Genomic DNA, 18682 nt, shown 5'->3' with positions numbered 1-18682 from the left:
TTAATCCTCCAGAAAATGGTACCAAGCAAGGAAAGAGGCAAGCCCAGAAATCATCATGGAAGAGCAATTCGTTGCTGTTTGCTGTTTCTAAGCAGCTTGGAATAAGCCTGTCCTTTTAATTATATCAGAGCAATGAGCCTTACCCTCAGTGTATGAAAATATAATTAAAAATATATTGTGGGTCAATAGACCAGATTGTCAGGCTGTTATCTGAATTGTAAAGTAGGAAACAATACTCATTAAAAAATTGCCAATTTGGAAAGTCTTAGACTAGATTTTTAGAAACATAATCTTTCCAGGTGTGTGGTTTTTAGATTTGAATATAATTGAAGAACTGTGCCCAATTTTTTTTACTCTGTTATAATTACTGTGCTAAATAACATCTTTGTTGTTAACTCTTGGTGGGGAGGGAGGTGAAATGAGGACAATTTCTAACTAGTCTTATCGTGCTCTCAAATTAAAAAAAAATTACAAAAATCCAATTTTGCAGACTGGTTTAGGATTGGGGGGTCCTAATAAAAAACTTGAAACTATTTTTAAAAATATAAATGCCATTATACAATATGATTTATGTGTGTGGAATTGGAAAAATGTGGAGAACAGGCTTTGGGGTTATTATTTAATATTGGCATGCTATGAAGACTGAAAGAGCATATATGTGAGGGTTTATTTAGAATGTTTAATTATATTCAGAAAGGTTTTTAATGAGATGCTTTTTTTTCCTTTCATGTTTTTGGTTATTGGGTTTTTAATTTCTCAAATGATCCCTCTTTTCAGATTTCAAATTATAACCTATTTCCTGATCCATTGCTGGCGCCCAGTGACCCATGTCAGAAGTACTTCCAGGTCAGACATCCTTTCACGTGTTTCAATGCAGAGAAACATTTGCCTCTTTAAATTTTATTATCTGACCTCTGTGTGTTTCAGGCTTACCCTTGTGATTTGAAAACAGTGTTTGTTTTTGACTGTGGCCATTCTGAGATAAACTTACCTAATATACTAATTCATTTCCTTCAACTGTTTGACCCCCAAACTAATGTACAAAAAAAGAAGCACCAGTGCTAGATGGTCCAAAAATAAAATACTTGAGCCTATATTAAATCATAACAAAACTTAAGGTGAGTGAAACAGAAAATATGAAATGATTTTAGAGATTATTATTTAATGTTGTGAGGCTTTATTTATGCAGGTTATTAGTGTAAGAGTCAGCTTTGAATTTCTCAAACTTATTTATCTCTAACAGTTCTGAGAATTCTGTTGCTCTGTCACAAGATGAGTTGCTAAAGAGATGCTGCGAGGAAATCCTGTTTCTTCCTGGGGTGCTTTTCATTTAATTCTTTTGGCAAATCTTTGACCTCTATAGAGCATTCTCATTTTTTAGGTTCTTGGAAAGGATAATGTATAAGGTTTTAAAATTAGAATTAAATTTTAGTTAAAGCTACTATTAAATAAAAAATATTTCTGATAAAAATTCAAAGAACCATGGTGGATATCATGGATGACTGATGATGGTAACCAGAGGGCTCTAGGTTGGTTCTTTCCCTTTGGGTTGGCACAGAGATATGCTATACTGCATGTTTAAAGTCTCAGTTAGGGTGAGCTTATCCTATTAAAGGTGCTTAAATTTGTTGACTTAAAGCTATTACAGTATGGCTGACTGACTTTGAAAGGAGGCCAATTATATTCCCCATCATGATGCCTTCATCACTATATTTCCTTTAAAGATAAAAGACTATATAAAAAATAAGAGTCTATATATGAATAAATATGAGTATATATTTAAATAACAATATAATGACTATATAAATAATAGGACCATAATAAACCATTTAGCAGCATATCTAAGTAACAAGTAACAGCCTTTTTTTTAAATAGTAGAGAAGAGAAAGCATGAAATGATGTACCAAGATTAGTTTCAGAGAGATGACTCTGCTGAGATGATTAGATCATAGTGTTTTGTTGCTTGAAATCAAATAAATAAACATTTGGCATGATGAGCACTTGGGTACTGTGTATTCCCAAATAGGTAAAAGGTCTTTAAAAGTCAAGAATAATTTTGTGAATCTTTTTTTTTTAATGTTATGTCTCTATAATGTATTTTTAAAGGGTTCTATTGAAGCAATTGTGCCTCAGTAGAGAGACATTTGAGTTTATCTAGGAACAGAATCTAGGACTCTAGTTTCAAATATTAAAAGAGACTAAAATAAACTTCAGGATATGGACTTATTTTTGGAAATTGACATCTGAAATGCTTTAACTTAGTCTTTCCTAGAAGCCAGTTAGACCAACCAGAGACTACTGTTGATAGTTTCTGATTCTATAATATATTCATTTCATTTAGCTCTCTTTGACTCACTGAATCCCCTGGTAGTTGTAGAAAAGATATTAAAAACAATTATCTAGCACTATATTCCGGGACCCTGTTGTTTCACTAGTAATTAGACAATGCAATTCTTTTTTTAAATTGCATATCTCATTTGTCAGTGTTCCTTTGAAAATAAAAGCCAGATCATTTGTATTACCATGGAGTTATTCCTTTTGCACATCTTGTTAGCACGAAAACTTGAACAGATTAGGAGAGGATGTTCTTCAGCCTCCATCTTGGCAGATCTTCAAAAATAGGCTGAGTATCCATCTGTCTTTGGTGGTTTCAGTGTAGACCTACTTGGAGGTAGGATGGCCAGACCTTTTGATGAAGCTTTCTAGCTCTGTGATTCTAAGACACTTCGGTTTTTATTATTCACCTTCCTTAAAGGAAAACTACTATTACTTGTCTTAGAAGGCACATATGTGGGGTCTATGTATGTCTGGTCACCTTGAATGCATGGCCCTATTTTTGTGCTAACTACATCAAGTATTTCTTATTACATCATTTTTTGTGTTACTATGGCAATGAAGACAGAAGGGTATTATTAGCATGTGGACAAAACTCAGTATACACTGTGCTATCTTTGCTATTCTATTTCATTCTTTAGAAAGATGGCTGTATATAGTATGGTATATTTCAAAAAAATTTTTTAAAGAGAAAAACTTTCAAATGCTTTTATCAGTATCATTATGTGTATTTGTTAAAGAGATTTTCTATATTACATCCTTCCCAATGGATTCTTTTGCTCCAAGATCTAGTTACACTTTAGGTCAAATCATATGATTTATAGTAGACTTTCTTTGCTACAACATCAATGTTATTCTTTCTCTACCTTACATAACATTGAAACAAAGTTTCCCTTATATTTTGTGTTTTCTTTTGGAGATACAAAATGGTGCCATTTAAAAACACATACTTCATTGGGTCAGTTCTTTAAGAGCCTTTCATTTCACCAGCATGGGTACTCTCTTCACCGATAGCTCAATACTCTACTATGATTTAGTGGAAAGTTTTTTTGAATGTTACTGTGAGCAAAATATTCAAAATCCTGTGACCTAATTTATAATTTATAAGAAGTTTCTCTGAATTGATTTATCCTTAGATAGAAGACCTATAGTTCCTCTCTGGTCCCATGCTTACAGATTTTCTACCTATAATTCCATTGGCATAGCCTTCAAGGACCCAGGGTCACCCACATACCATGATGAGACCCCAGAATAGGGCTTTAGTGAAGATAGAATTATAGGATCATTGATTGGGCCCTTGAGGAGACCTTAAAGACACCAACTCCAACTTGTTTATTGTAAAGATGAGGAAAATGAGATTCAAAGAGGTTAAGATTCATCCAGTATCATATGGTGAGGAAATATCTAAGGCAGATTTTAAACTGTGATAGGTAGAGACTTTGATTATGGAAAAATTACTGTTTGCTATTCCCTGTGATTCTCTTCTAATAACCCAGAGGTTTTTTTTTTAATTTGTTTTAATAGGTTTACAGTTAATAATAATAGGGTTCATCCACATCCAGAGAAAGAACTGTGGGAGTAGAAACACAGAAGAAATATAACTGTTTGATCACATGATTTGATGGGGATATGATCGGGGATGTAGACTCTAAAAGATCACCCTAGTGCAAATATTAAATAGGTCTTGATCAATGACATGTAAAACCCAGTGGAATTGCACATTGGCTTCAGGAGGTGGGAGGGAGGAAGAGAGGGAAAGAACATGAATTATGTAACCATGGAAAAGTTTTCTTAATTAATCAATTAAATAAAATTTAAAAATAACAATAATAATAGGGTTCCAGGACCCTGATTTATAGTTTAAAGAAACATACAAGATAAAAAATGGTAATCATATTTTTTTTCTTTATGTGTAGCACCCAAAAGTCTGATTCTTTAACCAGGAAAAAGGAAGCCCCTGCTGGATCTCTCCTGCTTACATAAAGATTGATAAACCTTAAGCCATGGAGAGGTCAAGAATGAAAATCAGGAGGGCAACTTTTTACCAAGGGTCACCATGCTTGTAGGCTTGTTAACTATAAAGGACATAAAGTGTGTGTCTGTATCTATATCTATCTCTATCTCTATATCTATATCTATCTATCTATCTAAATAAATAGATAAGTATACTGGAACATTAAATGGATGTTCTCTCTTTAGTTGTCTTAAGACATTATCCATCCATTCCAATGATAATACCACTTTAAAGTAATATTTTAGGAGCTTATTTGGAATGGCCTCAGGATCCAGTTTGAGACACACAATGAATTAGTCAAACAATAAGCATTAAGGATACTAGACACTACCGTAGGGTTGAGGATGTGAAGAAAAAGCAGGATAGTCTCAAGGAATTTATATAAGAAAATCAGTCAAATTTCCTTTAGACTCTAGGATTAGTGGTGACATTGGTGGGGCAAAAGATGTGATAACTTTTGTCAGAATAGTTCAAATTGCTTTCCAGAATGTCTCTACTAATATTTCTTCAATGATTCCCACAGTTTCTCTTTTCTATCTCTTCGTGTAGAACTTAGATTATTTCTTTTGTTTTTTGTCTTGGAAGTAAAATAGCTTGGCCAAGTCAAGTTTTATCTTCATGCTTCATTTTTTTTTTATTGAAAAGATAATCCCTCAGCTTTATTATCCCCCTTATTGTAGGCTTTATTCAGATGTTTTGGGGTGTTTTTTTTTCCCCATTTTTTCCAAAAATAAAATCCATTTCAATATTGAGGAATGGCAAAAGACAATTATTAGAAGATCAAATGGAACTTTGAAAGGAGGATTTATGGATATCTTTTTAGTATTGGTAGCATTATTACCAAGGCTAACTTATCAAGGACAGTTACTATTTTGAAGTGGGAGTAACATTCATTTGGACATTTTGTTATAATAAAACAGGCCAACAACAAAAAATGCCATTATGAATATATCTACTGTACGACCTTCCTCAGAAGTCCAAACTGAGGTATCCAGGATGGGGTAAAAGGAGTATACAGTAAGATGCTGAAATCATTTATATAATCTAGTTTTAGGAAGGGTTAAAGGGTGGAAGGGATATCACACCCCCTTCTGAGCATATAAATTCTTTGATTTCAATCTCATGTAGCCTTTGGTTCATGACCAAAGCTAATGTTATGATCATTTTTAAAAACCCTTACCTTCTGTCTTGGGAGTTAATACTGTGTATTGGCTCCAAGGCAGAAGAATGGTAAGGCAATGGGGGTTAAGTGACTTGCCCAGGTTCACACAGTTGGAAAGTGTCTGAGGCCAGATTTGAACCCAGGAACTCCTGTCTCTAGGCCTGGATCTCATTCCGCTGAGCCACCCAGCAGCCCCCTATGACTATTTTTTTAAATGTTCATCAATACTGATATAAATCAATTTATCAATACTGATATCATTTCCTAGTATATGCCTCTTCCTTTTTTTTACCTCCCAAAGAGCCATCTCTTCTAACAAAGAATAAAAAGATGAAGGAAAAAAATCCAGAAAAAAATAACCAACAGATTAACCAAATCTGTTATTGTATACAGTGTTCCATATCCATCTTCCCTTACTGCTATAGAGAAGGAAGGAGGTATATTCTTTGTTGATTATAATAATTACAGTATTTAGTTTGGATTATTTAATAGTTATCTTTTCTATTTATATTTTTGTAGCCATAGATATTGTTTTCCTAATTCTGCTTACTTTATTTGGGATCAGCTTTTGTGGTTCTTCCTAGGTTTTTTTGTATTCATCATTGTCATCCTTTCTTAAAGAACAGTAATATTATATTACATTCATGTACCACAACTTGTTGAGGCATTCCCCAGCAGATAGAAATTTGCTTTCTTTCTAGCATTTTTCTTTTATCAAATTAAATTCTTTTTATAAAAAAATCTTTTATCAAAATGCTTTGATAATTTTCTAATGTTTAAAGCCATAAAGTCATAGTTTTAGACCATTTTTCCAATGGAGAGGGTGTGACCACTTGGCATTTGCTTTCCTGAATAACTTCAGGAAACCAGACACATTTCACCTCTCCTTCCTAAGAGGAAAAACTTCAATTCACTTTACTTCCTTAAAACTGTGAGACCTAGTTCCAAACCCTTCATTCCCAGGACTTTATACAACAGTAAGACAGTAAAACATTTTTTTTTTTAAGTGGAAGTTAGCCAAAACAAAGAAAATATTAAGACGTGTGAATAGGTGGGGCTCTGCAAAATATAGTTCAACCACAAGCCTAATACAAATGCTGAGAGTCACAATATTATTGGAAAAGATATAAGATCTTCTAAAGGAATATTTTTTTTAGTTCTAATGAAAAACAAAGAGAAATTGAGATGGATTTGATGGTCATGGTGTTTCATGTAAAGGGGGAATCTAAGCCTGGTTATATTCCAATATGCCAGTGAAGTTTTCATGTGATAGATTGGCTGGAAAATATTATAGGTTCCTAGCATATAAGAAGACCTTGGCTAATTTAGTGTTACTTAGTGTGACTTTTCTTCTTTTTTATTCAAAAGTATGTTTTGTGGTTTTAGCCTTCTTTTGCCCATATACTCCTGATTTTTCTCTTTTCTTGAATCTAGAGCTAAACCTGACTTTAGAGATCTTTAGTATTATAAAATAACTCATATAAACTCTTTACAACTGAGTCTAAGGACTCTACCAGTATAGTCTGGGGCCCAAAATCCACTACATTATGGGTGACCAGAAGTTAAAAGAAAGATGAGAAAAGTATCAAATTAGTAGGTCACAAGGTTACTAGTGTCCCTTTGCCCAAAGTAGAAAGGAAACTTAAACTAATGCTATCAGTCCATTTAAATTTTTAAAAAGACAATATACAAACTAAGTAAGCAAAGGCAGATAATTTGAGAATTAATACAGAAACGTGATGAGGTTCTTTAAGAATTCTGTGTTGTGCTAAAACTTAAAATGAGCCAAATCATCAGAAGGAATGGTAATAGTGTGGTGGTAGATTTTTTTTTTCTCCAAATTGATAAAATGACTAAGATTAAAGAAAAGGATGAGTTTGCTATTCAGAATTAGTTGATGGACCAGTCATTGGTCCAGCAGATGATTGAAAGAAAGTAGAACTATTTAGCTTTGTTTTTTGTTTTGTTTTACTAAAGAGAATGGTCTTTAGACTAGAAAGAACAGAATAGAAGATGGTTAACAGGGACTAGAAACAGTAGCTGAAGAGGAAGGTGAGAATCCAGGAGAACAGAACTATATTCCAGAATTTTGAAAGAGTCAGGGATCTTTTATTAGAGAACTAAATGTATACTGCAGAAATGGAGAAAAGTCCTTAGAAAACCTTCTGATAGTACCTATGTGGCTCAGTGTATTGAGAGCCTAGAGACAAGATGTCCTGGGTTTAAATTTGGCCTCAGATATTCCTAGCTTTCTGACCCTGGGTAAGTCACTTAATGCCCATTGCCTAGACCTTACTACTCTCCTGCCTTGGAACCAATACACAGTAATGTTTCTAAGATGGAAAGCAAGAGTTAAAAAGCTAAGAAAAGAAAAGAAAAGAAAAGAAAAGGGGAGAGAGTGTTCTGCAATACCTAAAGGTATAACTACAATTTCTTCAACCATTTTAGAATATATTGACAGTAAGTTAAGAGTTATCAAACATCTTTATGATCTTGTGATTCAGTATTACACACATCCATAAAAAAATAGATTATGCCAGATTTCCCTTCCCTTCTTGACAGGGTGGCTAGAATAGTTGTCCAAGAAGATTACAGATTAAAGTTTACCAAGATTTTACCAAGATATATGACAAAGACTCTCATACTATTTTTATGAAGAAAAAAAATTAGATGGATTTGTAATTGTTTGAATAATAATCATGGAAGAGTAATCATGACTGGTTCAATTTGATCTCAGATGTCTCCTTGGTCCTAGTTCATTTAACATTTTTTACACATACATTGGAAGAAAAGGCATCGAAGGTGGCATACTTATCAAATTTTGCAGAGGATACAAATTTAGGAAGGATGGCTGACATGTTTCATGGCAAAGTTAGGTTCAAAAAACAGCTTGACAGAGGTAATAAGATAAAATTTAGGAAGGCTAAGTATAAAGTCTTACATTTGGTTTCAGAAAATCAAAATCACAAGCACAAGATGGGCATAGTATGACCAGATGGCGGTTCAACTTTAAAAGATCTGGAGATTTAATGAACATGTAAGCTCCATATGATTCAGTAGTATGACACAGCAGCCAAAAATAGCTAGCATGACCTTAGATTGCATCGTATCCGGGGTGAAGGAGTTAGAAGTCCCAGGGTATGCTGCCCTTCTCACACCATACACGGAGTGCTCTGCTGAGCTCTGGAGACCATGTTTTAGAAGGGAGGTGGATATGCCATAGAGTGTTGAGTAGTTGGGCATTGCCTCGGAGTCATTTTAATTGAAGGAGTTTGGGGTGTCTAGCTTGATTAGCTAATCTAGTTGTATTAGGATTGGGTTTATTCTTGGCACCCTAGGGTAAAAATAGTTGGTGAAAGTTATCTAGAGATAGATTTAGACTTGATATATGGGAAAACTTCCTAACAATTAGAAGTACTTTAAAGCAGAATGGGCTGCTTTAAGATAGTGGCAGGGTCTCTTTCTTTGCCCTTGCGCAGTTACTTCCTTCTTCAGGCTCTCTTCATGTCTCTGGTGAACTATTTTGGTAGCTTACAGATTGGCATCCCTGCCTGAATTCTGGTCCCACTCTAATCTCACTCAACCAACGTGCATTTATTGTGCCTACTATGTGCCTGGCACTGTGCCAGGAACACCCTTCATTCAAGTGCCAAAGCATGTGTCTATCCTTGTCATCCTCCTTTTAACTCTTAATTATCTCTTCACTTGAGTATAAAGTCTTCTGGCATCCAAAGCTCTTCCCAGCTTGTTTCCTTCCAATCTTTCCAGGTTTCTTATACTTGATCCTCCTCTGCATTTACTATAATCCAGCATCCAACATCTGCTTGTTTACATACAATACCTCGACTCCCATCTCCTTACCTTTGCTCTGATTGCCACTGCTCCACTCCATTCCAGCTTGGCCCACCCGCCATCTTTATTTCTACTTTAAATCCCTGGCTTCCCTCAAAGCCTACCTTCTGTAAAAGGCTCTTCTCCAGATCCTCCTCTTTTGACATAGTGACTCCTCCTTTGAAATTATATTCTTACCCTTCTCCTTATATTTTGAATGTATGAACATAGTTATTTAATTGTTTTCTCCCTCAAAATAATGGGAGCTCCTTGAGAGCACAGACCGTCTTTGTGTTTCTTTGATCTCCAGACTTAGCACGTAGAAATGCTTGGTGAGTGACTTGACTTCTCATAAGAGTTCTTCAAACAAAGGCTAGATAATCAGTTCTTAGGATTAGGACAGGGTAGATTCTAATTCTGGTGTGAGTTAACAATATCTCAATTACTCACCTCTGAAGTTCCTTCTCTTTCTCAAGATTGTGTCTCTGTTAGCAAAACCAAATACAAATTCTGAGCTAAGGTTCATGAACTAAGCTGGTCCAAGCTCCTAAAGTTGAGCATTTGGGAAGGCTTAGATTTATAACTATTTATTCCCTCTATCAGTAAAGATTCCAATTCCTCCATGCCTTTTCTTGTGTAATTTCTGTTAAACATTTCTCATAAAGAACTCATCTAGGACCCTGGAGTCTTTCCCCTAAGTCTTTTGTTGTGTCCTGGGTCCATGTTTATGTGTTTCCCAAAACTGTTGCAATGTTTCTAGCATTAAGATATTAATTTTGATTTTATTTATAACATAAATATATATATTTATAATATATGTGAAATATATTATATTTTAATTAAGTATAATTAAATAAATAATTATTTAATTAATTAATGGGGGAAGCTGGGTGGCTTAGTCCATTGAGAGCCAGGCCTAGAGATTAGTGGTCTTGGATTCAAATTTGGCCTCAGATATTTCCTGTGTTTCCCTGAACAAGTCACTTAATCCATTTTGTTGCCTAGTTCTTACCACTCTTCTGCCTTGAAACCAATACACAATTTTGATTCAAAGATGGAAGACAAAGGTTTTTTAAAAGTCATATAATTACATATCTTTGAATTTTTTCCCCCGAATCATCAAGAATTTACTAGGTGCCTACAATGTGTGAGGCACACTTAGTTGAGTACTGGAAATAAGAAGCAAAATTTTAACAGCTTTTGCTCTCAAGAAGTATATAGTATATTATAAAGGATAGCTTGACCATATAGAAGTATACACAAAACAAATACTAAATAAATATAAGATACTTCAGGGAATGAAGGTTCTAGTAGTTGAAGAGATAAGAAAGATCAGATATGGTATTTCAAGATGAATCTTGAAGGAAGTAAGGGATTCTACAGGGCAGAGGTAAGGAGGGCAGTATGATCCAAGAATGGAGAGTGCTTATGAATTGGGGATTTTAAATAATTTGTCTCATTTTAGGATCTTACTGATTAATGTAATTCCAACAACCATCTCTCCACTGGGATGCTGACATGGTCCTACGGGATAAAAGTAGCTCTCTTTTTTAAAGTTGACATACAGCAGTTAAAAAAAAAAGAAAAAAAATGAGGACTAAGGTCATAAAAAAAAAGATATGTGATGTGGATAAAATAGAATCTTAGGATTTACTTTTGCTATAGGAAAGACAAAAGAAACAAGACCTAATAATATCACATCATGACAATTCCTCTCATTTTGGGTTCTCATTTTTGTGTTAAAAACAGGTTTCAATTGTATGATACTGAAAGGAAAATCCAGGGCAAATTGGGTTTCCCTATTTTTATTCTTGTATGTCAAAAACATGGTTATCAGAAATCTTTAGTATCAGCCTCTTTTTTAAGCTAAGATATCAAAGGAAGTGTTTTTTTCAGTCTGAGGATGACATCTAAATGAAGGCACATGATTCCAGTGTTATAAATATGCTTCTTTTCAAGAACAATTTGTGTCTATTTTAGAATGAGTTCATTGGTCACCTTTGAAATTTTGCAGGTAAATTTCCATCAAACTTCTCTTTTAGAACTTGTTTTCAGACATTTAATTTTTATGGAGGAAAAAATAAAATTGTCATCAGATTTTAATATTTTAGCAGTATAAACTGTGGTTTTCTAATCTATAATAATATGTTGTCAGGTTATTCTATTAAAACATTTGATGGAACTAAACAAAACACTTGTTTCTTATTTGTAGGTTTTTTGGTTTCAGAGAATTGGTGACAAATTATTGTCTAGGTTAGAAGGATATTATAAGGTAGAAATCCTAAGAATTTACTTTATATCTGTAAAAGTATCCAAATCCAAATTCCCAAATATTTTTATCTATATTACTCCAGAATCCATATTCCCTTCTCATGACCTTAGTCCTTTTTAAAACAAAAAAATCACTTAATCACTCCTTAAAAAGATGACTATTTCTATCACTTAGGTTGCTCAAATTGCTATTGGGGCTACTCCAAACAATTAATCAAAAAGTATTTATTGAGTACTTACACCAGGTATGTGCTAAATGCTGGGGATATTAATGAAAGTAAAGTCATATCCTGTTCTCAATGAATTTGCAATTGAACTGGAAAGATGACTTAAATTATTACATATGAGATAAATGAAGCATAGATCAATAGATGGTAAATGTTTTTCTAAGATAGGGTTATTTAAGTCTTCTATTTCTTCTGTTAACCCGAATAGCTTACATTTGAGTAAATATTTAATTTTACTTAGACTGTCAGTTTACTGGCATATATAACTGAGTAAAAAAACTAATAATTGCTCTATCTCATCTTCATTAGTGATGCATTAACCCTTTTCAATCTTTATACTAGTAATTTGATTTTCTTATTTCTTTTTTAAATAAAATTAATCAGTGGGCTATCTTTTTTTCCCATAAAACCAACTTCTAATTTATTTATTAGTTATTTTTTAAAATCTCTCCTTTCATTTTGAAGATTACCACTCTGGTGTTTAATTGAGGATTTCTAATCTTTTCTTTTTCGAGTTTACATAGTTGCATGCCCAATTCATTTTCTCTAGTGTCTTTTACAAGATGTATTTTCCTTATATATCTTTTTTAATTAGGTCTATTTTTGCTTTTGTTTTGTCCAAAATCATGATTGCTATTATTGGATTCTAGTTTCTGATCCATGCTGCTATTTGTTTGTTTTATAGGTGAGTTCATCCCATTAACATTCACAGTTATGATTGTGAACTGCCCATTTTCTTCATCCTGTTTTCTTCTGATTATCCTCTCTCTTTTTATCCTGTCCCTTATCTAAACTCTGTCTTGCTTCTGACTATTGCTTTCTATTATCTGTCCTCTCTTTTATCATTAACCCCTTTGTCTTATCTCCTTTCCTTCTTTCTTCCTTGATGGTTAAGATAGTTTCCATTTAACAATTGAATATGTATATACATTTTCCCCTTTTTGATCCAGTTTAGATGTGAATGAAATTCAAGAATTGCCATCTTCTCCCTTTCCCCCAACCCTCAATAATTTTCCCTTTCACTGAAAAATTCTTCCTTGTCTAACTCTTCTTTGTGAGATAATTGCCATCATACTTCCTCTCCCTTTCCCCTTCTTCAAGAGCACACCCCTTTCTCATCTATCCATTTTTTAAAATTGTCCCATCATAACTGATTTGCTTCCCCACCTTCTAAGTAGAATCCTTCTAATTGCCCCAATAATAATAAAATTCTTAGGAGTTACATATGTCATTTTGCCAGATACAAAGCTAAACAGTATAAATTTATTATACCCTTATGATTTCTATTTCCCATTTACCTTTTTATACTTTTCTTGAGTCTTATATTTGGAAGTCAAATTGTCCATTCAGTCTAGCCTTTTCAATAGAAATGCTTTTAGGTCTTCTATTTTATTAAATGTCCATTTCTCTTTCCTTAAACAGTTATCCTTAGTTTTGTTGAGTAGGCATTCCTGGTTGTAATCCCAGCTCTTTTTCCTTCTGTAATATCATATTATAATCCCTTGACTCCTTTAATGTGGTAGCTATTTAATCTTTTGTGATCCTGACTGTGGCTCCATGATATTTGAATAATTTTCTGTCTGGCTGCTTGAAATATATTCTCTTTGACTTAGATCTTCAGAATTTGACTATTATATATCTGGGAATTTTCACTTTGGGGTCTTTTTCAGATAGTGATAGATGGATTCTTTTAATTACTATTTTACCTCTTTATTCACACCTGTATATTTTGATAATTGATAATTTCTTTAAATATAATGCTAGACTTTCTTTATTATAACTTTCAAGTAGTCTAATAATTCTTAAATTATTTCTCCTTGACCTATTTTCCAGTTCAGTTATTTTTCCAATGAGTTATTTCACATTTTCTTCTGTTTTTTTTTCATTTTTTAACTTTGTTTTAGCTTTTCTTGATGTCTTATTGAGTCATTAAGTTTCACTTGCCCAATTCTAATTTTTAAGTAATTCTTTTCTTCAGTGAATTTCTGAACCTCATTTTCCATTTTTAAAATTTCATCTTTTTAAAAAGATGTTATTTTTCCTCAGTGAAATTCTGGATCTCTTTTTCCATTTGACTAATTCTCTTGTTTTTTTTTTTAAAAGAAACCCTTACTTTCTGTCCTAGTGACAATTCTAGAAAAGAAGGGCAAGAACTAGGCAAGTGGTGTTAAGCACAAATAACTAGGAAGTGTCAGAGGTCAGATTTGAACCCAGATGCTCCTAACTCTAGGCTGCTAGTTCCATATTTTAAAAAATATTAATTTCTTCAGTATTTTTGTGCTCCTTTTTACCAAAGTATTAATTGCTTTTTCATAAGTTTCTTCTTTTACTGTAATTTCTTTACCTAATATTTCTTCTATCACTCTTACTTGATTTTGAAAATACCAGGAATTCTTGTTGGGCTAGTATCCAATTAACATTTTTCTTTGAGGTTTTCCTTGTAATTGTTTTGAGTTCATTGTTGTCTTTTGAGGTCCTAAGCTATACCACAGTTTAGTTTCCTCAATGGCCTTTCCCTTGAGAATTAATCTTCATTTATCCAGTAAGTGATTTCTTTATGAAGTATTAGTAGCCAGATTGTTTTCATGCTTTCATTGTGGAAAGGCTTCATATGGAGCTTTTTCATTTGAGTAACAAAGTAGTCAATTTCTAAAACTATAATTTACAACCAAAAGAACTTTTAGAAATGTGATAAAGGCAATATGAATTACTGACAGCTTGGGTATAAAAGAGGATATCAGTTACCAGCATATAAAATCATTTTTAAAAACATTGTAGAAAACTTAGGAAGGGAAATAATATCCTGGAGGAAAACAAATGTGATTACTAATAAAGTAAGCAAAACTTCTCCTTAATAACAACTAGATAGAAAACAATTCTTGAGATCATAGTATTGCTTTAATGTCATTAAAATTTCTGAGTGATAAAAAAAAATGCAGTAATATCCAGAAATGCTAGACTCAGGGTACAGATAATTTATTTTTTTAGACTTGGCTAGTTCATGAGTTGGTTTTACTTGATTATGCATATTTATTATAAGGATTTCATCTTTTTTTCTTAAAGGCGAGGAAGACAGGAGATACAGAATACAGATTTTTAATTGAAAAAAAATTTGTTTTCGAAAAAGGCAGTCTCTGGAGGAATTTCTAACTGTATTGTAAACTGTGGCTTTGTAACTGTAATATTCTTAACACTCTACCCTGATGGTCCATGCATTTCAGTAAAACCTTGACCTCCACTGGATGAAATTCAAAATAGATTTTTTGTGGGGGGGGGAATAGATATTCTACCTTAAGTATAAGGAAAACCTTCCTCAGAATGGCAATAGATAAACAAAATTGCATCTGCCTACACTGAGAAAGTTCCTTCCCCACTTTGTCATGGCTTTGTGCTTCTCTTTTGCCTGAGGAAAGGAAAGGGTAGTCTGGTCTCTCACAGGTATTTCAGGAATGCCAAGGCTCCATTCTGTTTCTGGTTTCCTGTTAATAGGAACAATCTAAAAAAAGGATCCACAATGGATCAGATAAGAATTAAGGGAAAAGTAATTCCCAACAGGCTGCAAAAAGCTTGGTACTTAGTAATTCTTCAGTAGCCCATTTTATTATCTTCTATCCTTGTAAAACACATGGAATAAATCACATAAAGCAAAAGCCATATTTGAGATAAATGCAGCTGTCAAGTTGTTTCCTAGGAGTTCTGAGAGGGCATATGATGCTGGCAAACAGCTGAGTCTGTATTTCATTTCAGGAGTATATTCAAATTCTGTTTGAGAATCTAATATATCATACATAGCCAAGGGCACAAAATACATGGTATGAATGACTTGTGTGTGTTTGTGTGTGTGCTTGTGTGGATTTTTGTGTTAGTCTTTTTTTTAACCCCACATAAATTTAAGCAGTTACTTCAAAATACTTATGAATACAAATATGACTCAGAAACACATAAGCAAAATGTTAAAGGAGTATACACAATCACAAAGAGCTCTGCTGGGTATTTTATTTCTCACTCATTCATAAGGTCCTTCCAAAGCAGAGTTGAGAAAATTACTTCGGCTATATCATTGAGTAATGACCTCTCAGGCTAATTAGGGAATAGGAGTCCCAGAAGATTTCTTGACAATTTTCTTATGCCCTGGAGCATCAAAAGAAAGGGGAAGCCAAGTCCATTTTTTGAAAGGTGAGGAGCAATTTTCAAGATTATAAAGAGATTTCAGTGTCTTGGAAAAAATGCTTCAATAAAATCGCAGTGTTTGTTATTTGACTGAGATAACAATGTTTGAGTAGAAGAAATAGCTTTAGCCGTATGTAAAATCTTGGAGCCCCGATCCCCATATTTCTGTGTGTGAATTGAATTTATGTAGTTCCTCCATCCTACTTAGATCTACTTGAAGTATGAATGGTGGGGAGGAGAGGGAGAACATGAGTCAGCTGTATGTAATAAAGATCTATCTTGGAGAGAAGTGTTAATTCTTATGAGTTAATATATGGAAACATTTGTTCACTCTATATGCTAAGTAGCCTAAACATAGCCCCTCATGGATATTCATTCTCCCCTCTCTTTTCTAGTTGACTCCAGTGCAGACACCTTGGCAGTGTTTATGGCCAGCAGCAACACGACAGACGTTGTGAATAGAAACAACCCCGCCACGCCACCCAACACCCTTAATCTTCGCTCCTCCCATAACGAACTGTTGAATGCTGAAATAAAACACACCGAAACCAAGAACAGCACACCTCCCAAATGCCGGAAAAAATATGCACTAACTAATATTCAGACAGCCATGGGGCTCTCCGATCCCGCCGCACAGCCCCTCCTGGGAAATGGTTCTGCCAACATCAAGCTCGTGAAGAACGGGGAGAACCAGCTCCGCAAGGCGGCCGAGCAACAGGGACCGCAGGATCCCAACAAAAATGTCTCCCCCACCGCGGTCATCAACATCACTTCTGAGAAGTTAGAGGGGAAAGAGCCAAATCCCCAGGATTCCTCAGGGTGTGAAATCCTTCCTTCCCGGCCCAGGAGAACCAAGAGCTTCCTCAATTACTATGCAGACCTGGAAACCTCAGCCCGGGAACTGGAACAGAACCTGGGGAAGAGCCATGTGGTGATGGAAGAGAAGTCTGGGGGCAGCCAGGACCAGGCTTCCACCGTGATTGGGAACGGGGATGCGCTGCCACGGAAACCAAATAAGCATCAGTCCAGTCCGGAGGACGGTCAGGTGGCCACTGTGTCATCCAGCCCAGAGACCAAGAAGGACCATCCAAAAACAGGGGCTAAGACTGATTGTGCTCTCCACCGGATCCAGAACCTTGCCCCCAGCGACGAGGAATCCAGCTGGACCACGTTATCCCAGGACAGCGCATCACCCAGCTCCCCAGATGAAGCAGGTACCACTGCAGGGAGCGGGGCGGGATGGGGTTATTATAGTAACATCTTTCTCATTTTTGTTTTGTTTTTTTCAATCATCTTAAAATCAATATTGTGTATTGGTTCCAAGACAGAAAGGTGGTTATGGGCTAGGCAATGGGTGTGAAGTGATCCAGACAGAAAGTGTCTGAGGCCAGGACCTTCTTGTCTCCAGTGAGCCTCTTTGCTGTCCCCTAATAATATCTTTAAGTTCTAGTGCCTTAGCCCAACAGAGAAATTTATTTCCTGGTTTTACCAAGCTAAAATTGGGTGAAATGATACGTGTTAAAAATATGTATTGCACAGTCTTCATTCTGACTTTTTATCTTTGAACCATTTGTTTGGTATGTAGGTAAAAGAAACAAATCCTCAAAACACTAAATATAGCAAAACCTTAATTTTATATTTGTCATGTTTTGGATGGGGAATGGGATAAGGTTTATTTTGGTGCTCACTCAAAGATGGGATTTGCTAAATACTTTAATAATTACTATTTATTTTAATTTTATATTTACATTTTTAGAATTTTTAGAATTTACCATTTACATAAATTATAAATTATAGATAATAATAAAGAATTATTATTTATATGGCAATTATCATACAATTATTTGAATTTTGAGTGGTTAGTCATTTTATACATATATTTGTATTTATAATTACTTATACCATACTTATCTAATTAATTATTAATTTGAATGAGTGGTTATACATATATTTATATTTATAGATTTTTATACCATATTCATCTAATTAATCAGAACTATTTATTTATATTTATACATATATTTATATTTATAGAATTATTTTATTATAATAATATCTAATTATTAATTAAATTTATAATGGCAAGGTTTAACCTGTTTATGAGAGCAGATAATTATAAAATCCTCCAGAAACTCTTTGATCTTTAAACACATTACTATGTCCATTTCAAATCATTTTGTTCCTTAAGGATGACTTTGGAGTAGTTCTTATAATGACCTCTAGTCATTATTAGACTCATTAAACCTGTTCAAGTTATAGTATATAATCTGAAGTAATATGGTTCCATTTATGAAAATATTTAATAATTTAAATGAAAAGAAAACCCCTTATGTGAAGTGGCCCTTCACAGTATTTAGAATAGTTCTACTATTTATGAGTAAATTGGCAAAACTGTACCTTGAAGGAACAGGCATCTTGTTCCAGGTAGGAACTGTCTTCCATTTCTTGCTTTTTGAAGGACTGATCATAGAATCTAGTAATTCAGAAAAGGCTCAGACAGAAAGTTAAAGGGTAAATTTGTACTATCAGGTAATAGGTGGAACATGCTGGTGTTTTATAACAAATTATTCTTAAAGAATAGTGCTTTTAAAATGCTATTTTCAGGTATATGTTACGTATTATACCACAAGAGTGTTTGTGTCTGCTTTTCAAAAGGCATTTTTATACTGACTT

General features: G+C 34.0%; 1 protein-coding gene across 10 annotated transcripts in view; it reads left to right on the top strand.

The window, feature by feature from the left end:
* The window catches only part of APBB2 (amyloid beta precursor protein binding family B member 2), a 416082-nt gene that overhangs the window by 190484 nt on the left and 206916 nt on the right, over window positions 1-18682 (top strand). For 5 of the 10 annotated variants that reach the window (XM_056802563.1, XM_056802560.1, XM_056802561.1 and 2 more), the window contains 2 exons: window positions 778-846; window positions 16405-17223. In XM_056802563.1, the coding sequence (XP_056658541.1) occupies window positions 828-846; window positions 16405-17223 (838 nt within the window). In that variant the 5' untranslated portion in view covers window positions 778-827. The remainder of the gene's footprint in view (window positions 1-777; window positions 847-16404; window positions 17224-18682) is intronic. The other 5 variants (XM_007496529.3, XM_007496524.3, XM_007496528.3 and 2 more) reach the window with 1 other exon arrangement.

This window comes from Monodelphis domestica, chromosome 6 (assembly GCF_027887165.1).
Source record: "Monodelphis domestica isolate mMonDom1 chromosome 6, mMonDom1.pri, whole genome shotgun sequence".
In the NCBI taxonomy this organism is placed as follows: Eukaryota; Metazoa; Chordata; class Mammalia; order Didelphimorphia; family Didelphidae; genus Monodelphis; species Monodelphis domestica.
This window is presented reverse-complemented; position numbering and strand designations above follow the sequence as displayed.